The sequence below is a fragment of the Chenopodium album genome, chromosome 12 (genome assembly GCF_948465745.1).
Source record: "Chenopodium album chromosome 12, dcCheAlbu1.1, whole genome shotgun sequence".
NCBI classification, from domain to species: Eukaryota; Viridiplantae; Streptophyta; class Magnoliopsida; order Caryophyllales; family Amaranthaceae; genus Chenopodium; species Chenopodium album.
Genome location: NC_137845.1, coordinates 7,115,191 through 7,133,734, shown reverse-complemented (window position 1 = coordinate 7,133,734; position 18,544 = coordinate 7,115,191). Strand labels below are relative to the sequence as shown.

The 18,544-nt window shown below is 31.8% G+C and overlaps 2 protein-coding genes across 2 annotated transcripts; both read right to left on the bottom strand.

Annotated features, from left to right (window-relative positions):
* LOC145570190 (uncharacterized) lies at window positions 1-3,716 on the bottom strand. The gene is made up of 5 exons (XM_081629209.1): window positions 3,075-3,716; window positions 2,184-2,336; window positions 1,955-2,096; window positions 893-1,134; window positions 1-414 (listed from the first exon to the last, which is right to left on the bottom strand). Exons 1-5 carry the CDS (start codon window positions 3,534-3,536, stop codon window positions 208-210), a joined length of 1,206 nt encoding a protein of 401 aa, XP_081485335.1. The 5' UTR covers window positions 3,537-3,716; the 3' UTR covers window positions 1-207.
* A 1,905-nt stretch (window positions 3,717-5,621) lies between these two features.
* LOC145570191 (protein LURP-one-related 11-like) lies at window positions 5,622-6,603 on the bottom strand. The gene is made up of 3 exons (XM_081629210.1): window positions 6,295-6,603; window positions 5,955-6,185; window positions 5,622-5,820 (listed from the first exon to the last, which is right to left on the bottom strand). Exons 1-3 carry the CDS (start codon window positions 6,574-6,576, stop codon window positions 5,686-5,688), a joined length of 648 nt encoding a protein of 215 aa, XP_081485336.1. The 5' UTR covers window positions 6,577-6,603; the 3' UTR covers window positions 5,622-5,685.
* Window positions 6,604-18,544: the final 11,941 nt, after the last annotated feature.

The window sequence follows — 18,544 nt, the reverse complement described above, 5'->3', positions numbered from 1 at the left end:
CACAAATGTTGACATTGTTTTTTGATGATTAATGAGAGCAGTAACAATGTTTGTAATATATAACAACAATATCATTGATGACCAAAAAATTTCAACCAAAAATTTCAAAACTCAAAACCCCTATGTGGGATTTTATCATTACAATAAGAGTAATGCGTCGCTGATACATTGGTGGAGCCCAACAATCAAAATCCAATCTAGGCACAACTACAGGTAAAGCTGAATAAGCTCATCGCTGACTACAGATGGTGTCAAGACACCAAGATCTGTAAATAGAAGAGTCAGATATTGCGGAGGTGTATAATCACGGGCAGATTTTTCGATCTCAACCTTTGATGGAACAGGCACACCGAAGTCAATAGGGCGGAGGGCAGGAGCCATGTCTTTTTGATCCAGAGGATAGAGACGGGCAAACTGCAAAGGCAGGAACAAGACAGTTGGAAGCCAAAAAAAAAAAAATCATACCTCAAAAAACATAAAAAAGAAAATTCATACCTCTAAAAAAAAAAAAGAAAATTCATACCAATAAGAGAAAATGTTTATCCAAAACCATACAGACCTTTTGACCGTGATTTTTAGCCTAAATTACTCAATCAATAATGGTACTCCGAATAGGCAAATATCCCATTACCTTGTCATACAGCTATACCCAATTACCCATATTCAAAAGCTCGGTATATTCAAAACCTCAGTATATATGAACTATGAAGTACTTTGTAATAGGCTAACATAGAAAAGCTTTGCTTATTTATTTAAGATACTACTAGTAAGTCAGGCACTTTTAAAGAGTTAAACTGTGATTAACACATGCAGAAGAACATCTCATAATTCTTACACCCCTTGCCTAAACACCGTCAGAGCACAAGTTACAGAGATGTTGAGAGAAACATACCTTATAACTTTCAGCAGAAACATAAACTGGTTTGTTCAAGCTGTGAGCAACCAATGCAATCTGATAGGTTCCCATCATGTTAATTATGCCACCACTTTCAACCACTCCATCGGCCCCAACAAAAACCATATCAACCTCATCCATAGAATATGCAACTGCTGAGTCAATTAGGAGTTTCACCGGAACATCAAGCTTGGCCATTTCATTTGAGAAACGTAATCCAGTCCTGTCGGGCCTTCCCTCTGTAATTTTAACACAATGGAAGTTAAAAAATATAAACAAAAGAAAGCAAAATTAAGCAAACAAAGGAAGGCCACTAACAAAAAATGCAATAATATGTACACATACATAAACAAAGTACATAGAATCTACTTTTGGTAAGAGAAGAAGTTACTTTGGTATAAACCCCTTCATATAAGTTCCCAATATAGTCAAAACGGAGACCACAGAACAAATAAATCCTAGAAAACATATTCCTTAGAAATTTTCCACTGACAATTTGCACATTCATACATCCCAACACTCCCAAGTACTCTAACCTCAGGACAGAATTAAAATTAATACTGAAGCCTCTCTAAATTACTGCCACTAGCGTGAACTCATGAGTAATATACGACAGATTTAGCTATCAGAGGTAGACAAATCTTATTCTTTAAGTTGAACAAAAAAATGAAAAACCTAAATAACACTTCGTATAAAATTGCCACACATTAGTATTAGCACACATTGGCATGAGGATCTGAAACAGTTCGACAATACCATAACTGATGCGGGGTCAAAAAAAATTCAACATAGGTGCATCTTATAAACGTAAAAAATTTGAATAGCCACAAGGCAATTGAGAACTAATTCACATTTGGCTCTGTTATTGGATGAAGAAATTGTTCAAAGACTTGAGTCATAACAACCCTATAATTCAAAATTCAACTTATATAAGTTTGTTTGGCCATTATTTACACTTCAGCAGTTCAGCTTGTGCACTTGTTTGAGAACAGAGAGTAGATCCTGCTCAAGGCAATGAAAAGTTAAATCTAAAGGACAGTAACATGATAAGAAGAAAACCTGTGCAAAAAACACGAAAGGACTTTTTATTTTGCGCTGCTGTCTTCAACACCTCGAAGACAACTCGAGAGAAACCGTGAACCAATATGGTGCATCCATCAAATATGAAATCTTGGCTAAGCATTGAGATGATTCTACGTGCCTGCAACAATGAACTCAATTGTATTGTTCTAGTTTCTCCACCTCATGACCTTAAAATATTCTTTAATTCATTGACAGCTATACTCACCTTGTAAGATATCTCCCCAAACTTCTCTGCACGCTCGATTAAGCGAGACCTAGCGGAATTAAAGTCTTCATACTCTAAGGCAGAAGTTCTGGTTACATATCGCATAAACAGATCACAAGCAGCAGTTAAGGAGATGGACGTTGCATCCCATGACTGAAATATTATGATGGCAAATGGATTGAATTAGAAGACATGGAGAAGGGGGTGGCAATCTCAAATCCTATTTCAGTTAACAAGGCACCGGAAAGTAACAACTAAAACAAACAAGGCTACACCTAGCTCAACAATAGTATCCATTAGGTACTATTTCAACCATTACAAGGTTCTCAAGCAACTCCCCATGACATAAAATAGAAAACAAGCAATCACTTCAAACATCTGCATTTGATCAATTTTATAAGAAAAACAAGTTGTTCCAACATAGTACTATGTAATGCACTGATGCTAGATACAAAACCTGTACATAAGCCTACATTCACTTCATGTTCAAATAACCCGAAAATACAATGTTTCACACAGCATGTAGCAGAACCAACTTAATTGTCAATTATACAAGTCACAATAAATCAAAAACATCCATTAACAGGGTCCCCATTCCTCAACAAATTCTAAAGCTAATAAAATCATTTGAAACATATAATTCGCTTCGCCCTACATTCCCTATCTCTCATTACTCAGAACTTATATAGTAAGTAAATGTTGAAAGGCATACCCTTTATTAATCAACAAAATCACCCATCAATCCAAAACTATCAATTGAACAAAAAGGCAGGGAGTACATGATGATCATCAAAGAGAATTTCACCCCAAATTTCTTAAACCCAGATAAATTACTTACAACATTAAATTCAGCTCCCAAAACAAATGACAAAACCAAATCAAAAAAATTACCTTAAGAGAATCAGAAGCTTTCTTAAGCTCAATCTCAAGTTCCATCATAGTAGTAGCATTACTCGACCTAATCACAGAAGCCAAAGCCCTAATTGCCGCAACAGCCTCAGCCAAATCAGGCTGTTTTCGCCAACTATTAAATTCCTCAACCACACTTCCCCCCTTCTCAACCCCACAACCATCCTCCACCTCCGCCGCCGTAACCTCGCCGGAAACTCCGCCGGCAACGACTGCCTGAGCTTGCGCCAACCAATCGCTCGTAACAACAGCATGATGAGCCGCCCTTGTTTGATAATAAGCCGAAATATTAGGGTTAGGGTTAGGGTTTAGGACGGAAGTTTCCGACATTGAAGGAGGTGGTGGTGGATTCAAAACGTCGTCGTTTTGTTGTTGTTGTTGTTGAAGTAATAATTTTTCTTGTGCTTGATTATCAAGGATGAAGGAAGGAGATCTATACCACATTTATTCACTTTTTTTTACTATTTTGTTTTTTTTGTTTTTTCTTTTTTGCATAAATTTTGATTTGTTTTGATTAAATTGAAATATTAATGAGAATAAATTCGAAATTCGTCGGAATAGTTGAATTTTCCGGGGCCGGAATTTCGGATTCGACGGAGTGAAGAAATAAAAATAATGAAAATGGAGAAAAATGATAAAAATTGCAGATTCTGGAAATATGAAAAGAAAAAATGGATAATTTTGCCACGTAAGATTGAGCTTTAGGCTCTGTTTGTTTGGGCCGCTGTTTTTAAAAGGCCCACTTTACTCCGATTATTTTGTATACTCTGTATTCCATTTGTTTTTTTTTTTTTTTTTTTATAAGTGTCTCGGTTTAACATTTTACCCTATTCGCACAATGATCAATATTAGTGTTTATAGATTAGTATATACTTGTTGGAATTGTTTCAATTTATAACTTCAATAATTACCAAAGTGGAGAGGGGTATTACTTTGAACATTTAATAGTCCGGTAGAAAATCGAGTAGATGATCTTCAAAATATTTGAAGGACTATGTAGATTATGATTTCGAGCCAAAATTATCCTTTTAAATGAAATATAATACAGAGTAGCTTTAGAGGGACAAGTTTTTAGAACTAATAGTATTTTTTTCTGTATCACTTGAAACTTGCCATGGAATTAGGAGGGAAATTAATTATGTCCGCGACAAGTTGGACATGTAATTTTCAAGGAGTGGTAACACCATATTTAGCTACTTGCAATGGTGGATTGTAGTGTTGGAAAAGAAGGAGACATGAGAAAAAATTGTGTTATCAATTGGGCATTTGGGCTGTAAGATTAATAATATAATACACATATTTTCCAATTGTATATTTATATTGCTCTAATTGGTATTTGATCCATAACTTCACTTGCTAATTGCTACAATATATACTTGTTAATTGTTATAGAGAAGTAAGTCTTCTTCCCTCTTATACTTGGTATTTACTAAAGGCTAAAAATTATTTCAAATTGAGCCTACCTTTGGCAAGTCATGGTCATTCAATGACAAATGACAAGTTACCTTATCAATGTCAAGTGACAAGAGTAAAACAGAATAGTCATAATAAGGATTACGGGTTTAAATTTTCTATTTTTTTTTTACCATGGCACAGAATCCCTGACCGTACAACTAACCGAAGAGACCTTCTTGTAGCCTTCAAAAGGAGGCAAACATATCTTCAAAAGCCAAGGCCATCTAATGACTTAAAACTAAACTACAACTAAAATACAAACAAATCAAAACTAACTTTCTTTTGTTTAGGTACTATTATATCCTAAGCTACCATATCAGTATTACTATAAACATAGTGTGAAAAGCAAATACCTCATTAGCTTTAATAGTACTAAGGAATGAGAATAATAATCTCTCTTTGGCCTTTGAGACATTCTTTTTTGTGGACCCAATTACAATAGATTGAAGTATTGAACCCACGCATCCTTATCCCAAATTAAACAAACAAATAAATCTAAAGTAATGAGCATGTACTCAAAGAACAAGGATAATCAAATTTGTACGTTGAAATTTTTTCACTCTTTTTGTTAGGATTATTCAAATTCTTGGCAAGGTAGTAATGTTATCATAGGAGAAATTGATGTAAACCTTTAGATGATAATAATAATAATAATGATAATATTTAATTTCTATCTATTATTGTTTGTAAATTTTCAACTTGTAACGTAAAGCAATGTTACTACTAGATCATCAACAAGTACGCAAGAAGGAAAAGAATGATCCCATCATGAAGCTGTGTTTCTTGAAATCATTGCTCGGCGCACAAAAACAAAAACGGCCAATGGAAACGAAAACAAAAACGGGAATTCAAAGAGACAACAAACATTGATTGAAATCAAAATTAGGAGTGTATATACATGATATAACGTACATGAACAATATTCATATGCAATTATGCAAATCATGGAAGTCGGATAAAAACCATGTTATTTACATCTCAGTATTTTTTTTGACAGCATCGAGTTGTAAACAACTGTCCAAGATAGAAAAAAAAAAAGTATCTACAATCGGATCATAATCCCAAAACCCCCCAAAAAAAACATTGGGCACTCGATCTATACTTTTATCCTTAAGTACAAAAGAGAAAAAAAAAGTCTTCACATTCTACAGTGAATTAGATTATATGCAACCATTAATCCCATAATTAGAGAATGGTCGATATTAGGCTCGATCACTAATGTCAATACATCGCTTCCCAAAACTACGCCTCCCGTTGATTGTTTTCTTTTCATCTGCATAATATTAACAACAAAATATAAGATGATTGTATTGTAGTATCATATAATATAATATGTGACGAATTTAATTTTATGTTGAAATAATTTAATTAGATGAATATATGAAAAATTGATGTTAATATTTTTACCTCAGCAATGAGACCTCCCAATCTATTTACAATTTTGCATGATGTTAAGTCGTTTTTGCTCTTCTCAATCTTGAATGCGGGTGATTTTTTATCATGATACAAATTCACCACCACCTCATTTCCCAAGGGCATTTTAGGAATTTTCCAACTCTTTCTCACTTGAAACCACCATGATTCTCCCTTTGTTTTCTCATTCTTATATCCTTCCCAACGTGCCAATAGTCTAAATTTCTGCATCACACACAAAAACAATATTAGTGAAGTCGCGGTATCATATATGAAATTACTAAAATATCCTTTTTTTCATTTTTATCGAAATAATATTTGTTTTGGTATTTACCTTTCTTAGGATTGTAAGGAGAACACGGCCTTGAGAATCCATGAGGAAAACTTGATTACAACCTTTAGAAGAATAATTATCAACCCTATATACAACTTCACCATTCGAGTCGAAAACGGTACAACCTTTACCTCCAAGAATGAGCGATTTCATCCAAATGGTGAAGATCTCTCCTTCTCCCGAAGAGGAGAGCGATAGATCATCCGGTTGCGAGGTTGATAGATCAGAAACCGGAGTTGCTAATGGTGTCGCGAGTTGATGGGGATGAATTTTTATTGACATATTCTTTGTTGTTAAGATAAAAGTTTAATGTATGTATGAAAATTATTGTTAAGTTTTAACAAGTAGATGAAGAGTTAGGGATAATTGGTGTGTTTATTCCTAGTTGTGGTGAGGGCATTTTATATAAGTGTTAAAGTTTTAAGCAACCTAATTATGCGCAAGTCAAATGATTAGTTTAAGATATCTAGTTTTTAATGGTGGAATTAATGGCATTTTGTGTTTGAGATTTAGTTAAAAAAAAGGGTCGTTGGTAAGTAGTAGTGCATGAGGAGGGTAAAAGTATGAAACCATATTATAAAATTATAATATAAAGTTTGTGCATGATTAATTATATTATATATTTGACTGCTTCTGGTTTAAAAAATTTTATAGATCACACTCATGAAAGCAACTTCCTTTGAATTTCATTGTATAAAGAAGACTCATGGGGGTCGTACGTTTTGGCAATTAAGAAGGAATTAAGCATATTGCACTTGAATCATTTACGACCAAGTAATTAGGATTTGAATAATATTGTTAATTAGAATATAAATCATTGATCTTTTCTTCATCGCAATTTTTTTGGTTATTTTATTATGTATTTTCATCCTTATTAGCTGTTATTGTTTCTTAATCTTAGGTCCTAATTTTTCTTCTATTTTAAGATTCTCAACCTTGTATTATTTCCTAACTCAAAATTCAAGGCGTGGAGTTGTCATTTTTTTTTTTTTGGTATTTTATTATTTTACAGCAGATCTAATTTTGGTATATTTTTGCATCAATTATCTAAATATTATATATGAACTGAATACCCTTTAAAATTATATTTACCTCGCTCATATGTCTATAAATAAAAGTCTCATTTATCACTATATTATTGTCTTTAAATAACATTCTTAAAAGTCTTGCTTTTCATCAGGGTGAAGAACTGAAGATCATCATCCACTTTAAAAACAAAATATTAGAACCTCCCTAAATTTAATTTAATTTTATCAACAAAACCTCTCTAAATTCTCTCACTTTTAAAACCATACGATTTTTAACAACAATATCCTTTGTTTCTTTTTTTCAAATATCATGGCATCGTGCGTAAGGAAAAAAAAAAAGAAGAGAGATTTATATATATTTAAAAACGGAGAAGCATTTTGGTTAAAAGCCAAATCATACATGATAATTTCTCAAGAAATGTAGTTGATGTCGATCAACATATCTTGTGTTTATTTAGGGCCTGTTCACTTTAGCTTAATTTCAGTTCAGTTCAGCTCCAATTAGTTCAGTTAAGTTCAGTTCAGTATAGCTCTTAATTTCTTTTTCTTATAAAATATTCAGTTCAACTTAGCTCCAATCAGTTCAGTTCAGCTCAGTTCAGTAAATATGAATATGCCCTTAGTATGGAGTATTAAATTTATCAATAATCAGTTAGGGAAATTTTATAAAGATCACTAAAAAATGAATTATATATTAACAAGTACATCTACATGCTGACATAATATTAAGGGTATTTTATTATAAAATTAGAAAGGAATATTTTCTTAAGATAGAGTTGATTAATATAATTAAGCATCAAATCTTTTATACGTAGTACATCAGATGCAGGTCTGATACACCCACACTCATCAAATTGCAGATGTTTCATTCAGTAATGTACTTCGTATCTTCGTTGGATCTAAAAAATATATGAAATCATTCATTACGCCTTGTAAAAATCAATTTTGCTTGTAGAAATAGACACATAGATCGGATAGATGTATTAAAGAATTGTACACGTAAAGTTTCAATGGCCTGGTAAGATCGATCTTTCTAAAACATAGAAGAATACTTATTATTTACATTACTCCATCTTGCTTTTTTTTTTTAATTTCCTAATAAATCAAAAAATCAGGGTTAAGTGAGGTAAAAAAAAAAAGGATCAAATTGCATGGAAAACAAACTAATATTGAACATATATTAGAGCTAAATTAGATATTGTATTAACTCAAATATATGAAATTACAATGTACTTGGTAAATTTGTTTAATAGATGGTCATGTATGTCAGAATGTGGCACATTAATTTCAAATTACAATGAGAATAAAGCTGAACACGTTATTTTAATAGCAAAGTAACAATTATAAGTAGTTAAATTAGTTGAGATTGTTTTCGTTTCATCTATTTTTTTTTTTAAAAAAAAAATCTAGTATAAAGTTTGAAAATTTATAGAGTCAAATACAAAATAAAAAAATGAATAAATTTTACATTTCAACTACTTATATTTCTCAATTATACTAATTGGAAGATCTCGCCTATAAGCAACAATTTATATACCGACATAACACCAAAATTAAGTTCCACATGCATGATGCATTCTAGTTCGCCGTGTACGCGCGACTAAGGTTGTGTTTTGTTTACTTGGAATAATGTATCTTGATTTATTTTTCTTAAAGACATTGTGAGATTGGGTAAAACTCTTGGATTGAAGTGTATTCAACAAATCAATATTTATAAAGGTTACAATGTATAACAATTTTAATGTTTTGGACACACAAAAAAAATACTATTATTTGTATAAATATACTATTATTTTCTATATCTATGAGGAGAATAATCAATGAATATTCTCTATCAATCAAGTCTAAGATAGTCCATTTTGACCTTTTGATTTTATTGAATGTTAGAGTGTAATTGTCAACTAAGATATACAGTATTAAATTTCTCAAACATAGTAAAGAGAACAAAACTAATAAGCACACGTGAGGTCAACGTGTGACCCAGCCTGACATGGGTGTGCACCACAAGGGACACACATTGGCCTCACGCGACACAAGTGTACAACTTATGTGTAGTCCTGAACGCTCCGATCTAACAGAAACACCATATCATGTTATGTGCTCTTGGTCGGCGCATAGCTAGCTAGCATATTATCTGCCATCAAATATTACCTGGCTCAACATAAAGGCCAGTTATTGAAAACAACTTAATACACCCCTTAGATTGGTCTTGCATTAAGCTTAATCTACCCCTTAAATATCTAGGAGGTCTAGTTCAAACCTAATATGGCTGCCGCCCAAAGCTTAATTTCAAGCATTAATATATATATTGTTTAGGTCTTCTAATTAATTATTTAGGTCCTCAAATTAATTATTTAGGTCCTCTAATTTGGCTTTTTGTAGCCAGCCAATAAGCATCTACACGGTTGTAGAATCTAACCCTCACCCCCAAAATAGGCATCATGCCAACACAACAAAATTTGTCCACCAACTAATGAAAAGTATACAAGTAACAAAATTAACAAAATTCTAATTGCGTGGTCAAGAATGTGTCATCAAGATTAACGAAATGGTAACACTAATTATATAATTATCTATTAATAATTAAACAAATACTAATTATCATCATTAGCATATATATAGGTGGTTCTTGTTTTACATTGTGGTGTATTACATGTAAGCATCCATGCATTTATGTTATTTTAAATACTATGAGTAATTAATAAGGGTAGCTAGCCAAGTAGATTTTTATAGCTTGCTAAAATAATTATTTTTATTTCATGGTTTTAATTCCACTTTCTTTATTGTTTGAAAGCTACGTCCCATTTTTGACTTCTTGTTAATAACCAATTAAAAATTAGTATAAGATAATCATGAATTAGAGATTATATATAATATAAGCAAAGGCGGTCGAATTTGCTTAATTAATACACTAGGGTCTTAATCTTATCAAACTTAGTGACTCCATGTACTTATACAACGTATTATTATATTAATTGCTTTGGCAATCCACTATTACATTGTGGAAATCAAGTCACCCAAGTGCCATGTATATGGAAATCGATGATGTAGTAATAAAATAATTTGTGATAGGAGCTTTGTTCAGAGGTTTACTTCTGTTCCAATAGCATTGTTTTGTATATAGCTACTAGCTAGTACCATGATTTTTGGAAGATTACGTACTTAATATCCAAGCTAAGCTATGCTGATTAGTATTTCATTCCAAGATGATATGGACTAATCAAGCTAAGCTAGCTCTTTTGTATGAAATTACTTATTGATATATACACGTTTCGAGTACTAAGTATATTGTAGAAAATACTTCTTTTCGATCAGAATTAGTTATTACGTTGTCTTAACTCCATATGCATAATTAAGTAGTAAATAGTCTGTTAAAAAAAAAAAAGGTTAAGTAGTATATGACATGATTTTTATTTTACAAACATATATCTTTTCATAGTTGTGCTATCATAATATCATGTACTTTGTCTCTATCATCTAACCATCGCAAATTTCTTTATATAGATCACTTGGCTATTACTACTTTGGGGGATTAAAATTGATGACAAAAGGTTTAGATAATCACTACTATTAACTACGGAGTACAGACGTAGAAAGTAGAAACCAGTTTAGGGTATATTCTGAATACTAGTTGTAGTAAGTAGTAGCTGTGTGAGTAGATGTTATATTTCAACTATAAGTACCCCATAGTAATTTTTAGATATAGTTGTTAACATAGATGTATATGGTGAATGTGTTTATTAGCAAATAATAACTATATATTGAAATAGTAAAATACAACGTAGTAAATTTGAATAAGGGAATACTCCAATTAGCTTTTGTAAGACGCTACTTTAAAACTTAAATAGTATGTTAGTATCCTCAACCTCTATAGCTATATTACTTTGCCAAACACTATTACATGCATAAATATAAAATGTTTTGCATTAGTTAAAAAATTAAAAAGATATTGTCAAACATGCCGTAATAGATGAGGTAGGTGTGGCGAAATGGCCTTACATATGATAGACCTAAGTATTGGATATGACTACAACGTCTACAAGTAGTAATAGTGTCGGTAAGGTTGGCTCTATACTTCATAAGCCTGAATGCCTGATTACTCGATTGGAATATAAATTATTCGAACAATAATTTATGTTTAATTAGCAACAAGGTGTAATATTCACCTACTAATATAGGAAATCATTCTATTAATAACTAGAAACGTTTCTACTTATAACAAAGAAATCCGTACTACTTTATATTAACAGAAAATTGCCCTTGCTGACCATATTATACATTCCAAATTAAAATTATATCCACAAATAATTCAAGTATGTCAAAACTATAATCCACCAAGAAACTGAAACCAAAAACATTATATATCATAGTAGAATGAGAATATGATGAATTGGAAGAGCACCTTAGCTTAAATTGTAACTAAATTAGGCATAAAAATAAAGATTAACATAAGAATTAATTATAAAAAGATACTATAGCATTATCTATCTTAAATTTATTTAGTTTGGATAAGAGGAGACTTTAATTAAGAAATAGCTAGGGAATCCATTCATGCACTAAACTAAGCATGACCAAACTATAACTTTAACTTGTAATCAATCAATCTTCTAGCAAATTCGATAATACAAGTATTTAATGTTTAATCTCCAAAGTAGATGCATGCTAGTTAAGTTGACAAGCATGATCAATACACGTGCAATACTATTAGTGACACTATGACAGGTAGTGTTTCTCTTGGTCTAAGATAATAATTAAGGGCACTAATTAAACAATTAGTATGACATATCTTGGGGTAGTTCAATTGATTTTTAAAGAACATAGGGTGGATAGATGTATTCATGAGAGTGGACAAAGAATCCACTTTTAAAGGCTTATTATATATGTAAGTATGATTTTGATATTACATTAATACATGGAAGCTAGCAATCAAATATATATGCATCCGATGTGGTAATTGAACTCTCACATAACTTTTTAAAATTAATCCGAAATATACTCATGTAAGACAGTGGTAGTTATTTCAATAACAATCTATCTAAAACTCGATTTTTTTATGATTTTTTTATATTAAAATAATCATATTAAAACTAAATAGTAAAACGGTGGTGGCAACATCGGTTGCGAGGATGTAGGCTTGGTTTAAGCTCCCGGTCTATATGATCAACCTTGTGGACATTGCACAAACCTTTGAAATTCTTGTTGGCTTGCTTGATTATCGAGATCGATGCCCGTATTAGTTGTATATCAACCTTGTTCTCTTCCCTCACTATTTCGAGTATAATTAATTCCTCAATCATATATATATTCACGTTTAATTCACTTAACAATTCAGAGTATTAACTAAGAAACAATAATTAATCCTTGGAGCTGAGTTTAATTAGTGTATACACTAATTATCAACTGAAACTTATGGAAGAAACAAGTAGCTACTAAACTAAACAAAATCTACGTTCAAGAAGTACAATAACATTATCATTCTACCTACTTTACTACTTGCTTTATTTGGATAAGAGATCAAGTAGGAGTAATTAATAACAATTGCGATAAATAACATTGGCTAAGCACAACAAAATGACCTAACATTTGAATTTTGTAACAATTTTTGAGCTACTTTTTAGTGTTTAAAGAACATGGTGAGGACTTAATAAGATATTAATGAGATGTGAGCATTACCTTTTCTAATGATGTCTAAACCATATACGAGACAAAAAATTTGTGTGACGATGCGTGCAACCGGTGTTAATTACTCGGACTAAAAATAATAAGCAAAGTGGTGCATGTATATATGTACTATTTTACTAATTAAAATGAAACTTTCTACGTATGTACGTCATGTTTTTGGCTAACTATATACCTCTATCGATGTGTAAAGGGCAATACGTAATATAATTCCTTGAAATACTATATCGTCTATACGCCTTTGCTTGCTCATATTATACGTAAAGGGCAAACTTACTTCCTAATTTCCTATAAGCAAAGGGAAAAGGGAGTATTAATAAAGTAGTACTCGTAATTGAATTATTTTTTGTTAACTTCTCACCTGTTTATGAATGAGTGCAACGCCAATAAATTACATTCAAACTCTTATATACATGAATGTATTAGTAGTTTTTCAATAAAAAATATGTGGTTGTAAACTGTGCGTCACCTTATAAGATTATTTTGTTGAATTGAAATTGATATTACTAATGTAACGATAATATATTGGATTGATGAGTACAGGGAGATTTTAGATATTTGTGGGCGTTAATATTTAGTATATTTTAGAAGGAAATAATATACTAAAAATTTAATTAAATGAATCTTGCTACGTCACAATTTTGATGAAATGTCAACGAATTGTGATAGTCTTGTATGCCCTTGATCATATTAGAGCTTGCAAACTTCAATCTTGTATATTACTCTTTTGTTTTTATTTTAAAGTTTTTCAGTTTGCTTGACTTTTGCCCCTGGTTTCCCAATGGACAAATATGGCCATTAATTATCTCTAATTTTACATGAATAAAAATTATAATAAATTGATCAATATTGAGACGATTTTAATAAAATCTCATTTAATTTGAACATATTGTCTTACGTTTAAAAAATATTGCGGTCAATTAGAAAGTGTGTAGTAGTGTCATAAAGTGAATAAACTGAAAGGAAAAAAAAGGGGGGAGGGAGTGCTTCATATTATTTTTATAGCAATGTCTAGTTTGTGGTAATGGTTGCACATCCAAACGTTCATTTTAATTATAATATTGATTTTTTTTTTTGAAGAGTAATAGTATTGATTATTGAACTAAAAGAAAATAGAGAAAATAGTATGGAATTAATATACAGGTATAAGCAAAGAAGTATGACTTTATTAATTATATTTTATGCACTGTTGCCCCTTATATGTTTGTCCAAAATATTCTTCACCTAATAGTTGCAAACCCAAAGCCTTCTCAACCAATCAAAACACACATTTATTCTTCATTATGTTCAACTAATTATGACTTAGGGTCTGTTCTGATTTACTGAAATGAGCTGAACTGAACTGAACTAAATTATTTATGAAAAAGGAAATTAGGAACTGAATTGAATTGAAATTAAGTTGAAAAGAACAGATCCATAATAGCGACAAGATGAGTTTTATCACCTTTTATTCATAAGTTACAACATGTTCAAGAAATTAGAAAAAAAATAAAAAATAAATTTGAATTCTGTAATACTAAATTAAAAAAAAGCTAGCAATATGTATATTGTATAATATAAGTTCAAACAAACAAAAAAAATGATAAGGAGTGGACATTGACGTAAATTAATGATGATTTTTCTTTGAAATTCTATTGTTATAAAATTAAAGTACAAATGAGAAAAAAGATACACATAGTACAACTCCTTTAAAGGGTTCAAAACTCATCATTCGCCCTTGTGATCATTCGCCCTTGTGATTAAAAAAAAAAAAATCCGTTAAAGAGTTCAAAACTTCATAAAACCTCTACAATCTCCCATTGTCTCCAAAACGCTCATTGTCAAACACATTGGTCCTGTTTGTCAAACCAGTTAATATAATCAGCTATATCAATCAGGTAGAAGCTTATTTGACTAGCTAGTTGTAAATAGCTGATTGTATAAAAGTGTTTGGTAAATAGCTATTTATTATTAGTTGTTCATTGTATTTAATACACAAAAAAAACTAATTCTTCAATAAGCTAATTGCAAAAGGCTCTTAAAATGATCTTTTTCAAAAAGAGCTTTTTGGACCCAAAATGCTCTTTTAAAAAGCTATTTACCAAACACCCAAATTAGCTTTTTAAAATGATCAAACCTCTAACAGTGTTCAATAAGCTAAAAGCTTTTCAAAATGCTTTTTACCAAACAGGTAAAGAGCTTTTAGCTTATTTTGCCAAATTAGAGGTTTGACCAAATTAAAAAGCTAATTTGGGTTTTTGCTAAATAGATTATTAAAAGAGCTTTTTGGGCTCAAAAAGCTAATTTTAAAAAGCTCATTAGCTTATTGAATAATTAGCTAATTTGGGTGTTTGGTAAATAAGAACTTTTTAAAATTAGCTTATTGAACAATTAGCTATTTGGTTCTTAAATACATAAAACAGCTAACAATTAACAGCTATTTACCAAACATTTTTACGCAATCAACTAATTATAACCAGCTAGTCAAATAAGCTACTACCTCCGTTTCGTATTAGTTGCAACTTTGGAATATTTTATATCTCACAAATAATACCCCAAAGTTGCAACTAATAAGAAACGGAGGTAGTAATATAACCAGTTATATCAATCAGTTACCTGCTAATTACTAAACAGGCCATAGTCTTATAGAGGTTTGGGAGGTTCATGCAGGAAAGGCCCAATATAATAAAGGCCCATAACATGCACTGAGTAACGAAAAGCCCACTTTCTGGAGTTGTCATCCATCTACGAGTAGCAATCAATCAAAAACCCTAAAACACACAAAGATTCACACTAATTCAAACCCTACCCCTTCATTTGGGGAAAATTCATGTTTGAAATGAAATTGGTCAGTTTTGAATTCGCAATTATCTCCAAATTGCTATTTTCAATCGTTGAATTCTAACTGTTATACATGATCGTTGGTTTTTAATTGCTATCTATAATCGTTAATCTATGATTGCTGTTTTGATTTTTTTGCATTTTGATTTTTCTGAAATTGGGGGTTGTTTTTTTTTTTATAATTAAAATTGTAAAATAATTAGATTAGCAGCTGGCCGAGCTAATTGGCTTAAGAACTGCCAAAATTAGTAAGTTATACAGCTGCTTAAATTGAAATTTGGGGCATAAACCAGCTCTTGCTTGTGATAGTTTCAACTTGACAAGATTGATGTTGCTCTATATTATTGTTATTGGAAGGATTAATTTAACCATTTAACCCTTTTTTTTTTTTTTAAAAAAAAAAAAAAAGAACTGAAAATTCCAGTTTAGAATTTCTGATGAATGTTTTTAATCTGGGTTTGATGATAAACAGAGTGGGTTATGTGATTTTGAGCTTGTAAACCCGAATTATTACAATTTTTAATGGACTATATTAGTGCTTGAAAACCCGAGTTTGATCTAGTGATGTTATTGAGTTGGACATGTTTCATGTTTGCATGATTTGTATTTCAGCTGCAACTATTTTTAAAAGATTGTTCTTGTTTTCTCTGTTGAAAAACGAATGTAACATTGTAGTGATAATGTGATAGGGAGGGAAGGGGAGACAGGGAGAGATTGCGGTGCTCGTATCGTTGTGTGTGGTGTTTAGCTTTGAAGTTTGATTATGATGTTTTATGTGATATTGTTATACTGAGCTGCTGAGCTGAAAATATGTTCTGCTGATGTGAGATTGCAGTACCCGACTGCTCGTAGTTCTGAAGTTTTACTACTGTATAGCTTTATGTAATTGTGTCATAGTGAACTGCTGATTATGTGATTTGCATTTGCCACTTCAATGATTAAGGTCGAAAATAATTGGAATTAAGAGGTTTCTGATCTACAATATGTGCAATTACCTGTCAAAGATGTGAAAAGAATTCATATTTAGGCAGATGCTTTGTGACTGCAAGTGCAATGATGCATACGAATGGTCTCTCTTTATTGTTTCTTATGTGTTAGTCTTGTTAGAGGCATTAGGCCAATGCCTATGCCCAATGGTGATGATGACGAAGTGTGAATCTCATCATTCCGCTGCACTATGTTTGACTGTTTCAATTCTCATACGTTCTCGTCTTAAAGCACCTTGATTTGCAGTTTCAACACATGAACAATGGATATGTAAAGATAAGTCTTTGTACCTCAGTTTACTGGGCTATAGTCACACCGAGATGTAAACAAGGCTGTTGCATTTTTTGACCCCTTGCCAGGTTGCATGCTGAATATGTGTTTTGCTTATGCGAGATTGCAGTGCTGGACTGCTCTTAGTGAGTTAGTTCTGGTGTTTAATTTTGAAGTTATACTATGGGGTTGTTTTAAGGAGTTATGTTCTATATTTCTATTTGCTGTTGAAGGATTAAGGTTGCAAAGTGGAATCAAGATATTTCAGATCTAGAATACATGAATACCTTCTGAACTCTGTCAGAGATGTGAAAGGAGCCCAAACTTAGGCAGATAAGTACAGTATTAAGGTAGCTACTCTGTGATTGCGAGTGCAACGAATGCGTATATAATACATATGTCCTGTCCTTAGGTGTTAGTCTTGTTAGAGGCAATAACAACGGTAATGATGGAGAACTGTGAGTCCCATAGCTACGCTGGACAATTTCTTGCTCTTTCAATTCCTTCATGTATAGATTTGAGTCTGCTATTGTTGTGTTCAAAGTCTTGTTGCCTAAGTTTACCAAGGTTCAATCCTCACACCAAAATGTAAATAATGTGGATGCATTTTATGACCCCTTGCCAGGCTGCATGCTGTTGGATAGCCGCTTTCTCTAGGCATCTCCTTTGATTTATCAATGCTCTTGTGATGACGCTTCCAAAGCGTTGAATATGCAGAACATTAGAACTACCTTGTAGTACTCTGATGAGTCCGAAATCAGCTTCTGTGATTTACTGATGTAGAAATCAGATTTTGTGTGATTTACTGATGTAGATACTGCTAGTCTAGCTTCAGTTAAATTAGAGTCAGTTGATTTAATATTTCTTGTAGCAAATAGGAGGGATGATTAGAGATGCTTCTAACATAAAACATAATGTTCTTGCATGTGGTTAATAGCTGAATCTAGATCTAAGTCTTTTGTTTATATTTTATCTGGTTTATGATTGGCTGGCTGTTGCATTAGAAGATGACAGGAACCCATATAGATGATCGGATATTCACATGCATTTTAATGATTTATTTATGCTTTTATTTAGTTCTCTCTCCTTCCCTTTGGATTATACCATAAACCTCTTAATATTTTAGACTTATAGTATGTGGTTTTTATATTAATCATTACTCTTATGGCTTCTATTGAATAGTCTTTGTTTTAGATAGAATATATATACGGTGAATGAATGTTGCTGAAGTGATGCATTCCAAAGATGGGATCGGTTTTGAGGAACACGGTTGAATACGCTATGGCCCTATAGCAATAAGAATTACAAGATGTGATTTGATATCTAATAGCGATTTGTACTAGTTGACTTGACGGACAAATTGTATTAGCTTACTTGACTAGTGGGTTGTTTCAACTATTGTCCATTGACTTTGATTTATACTACAAGAAGAGATGTTAGCAGGCTTCCTGCTGTCTTTTTTGTAG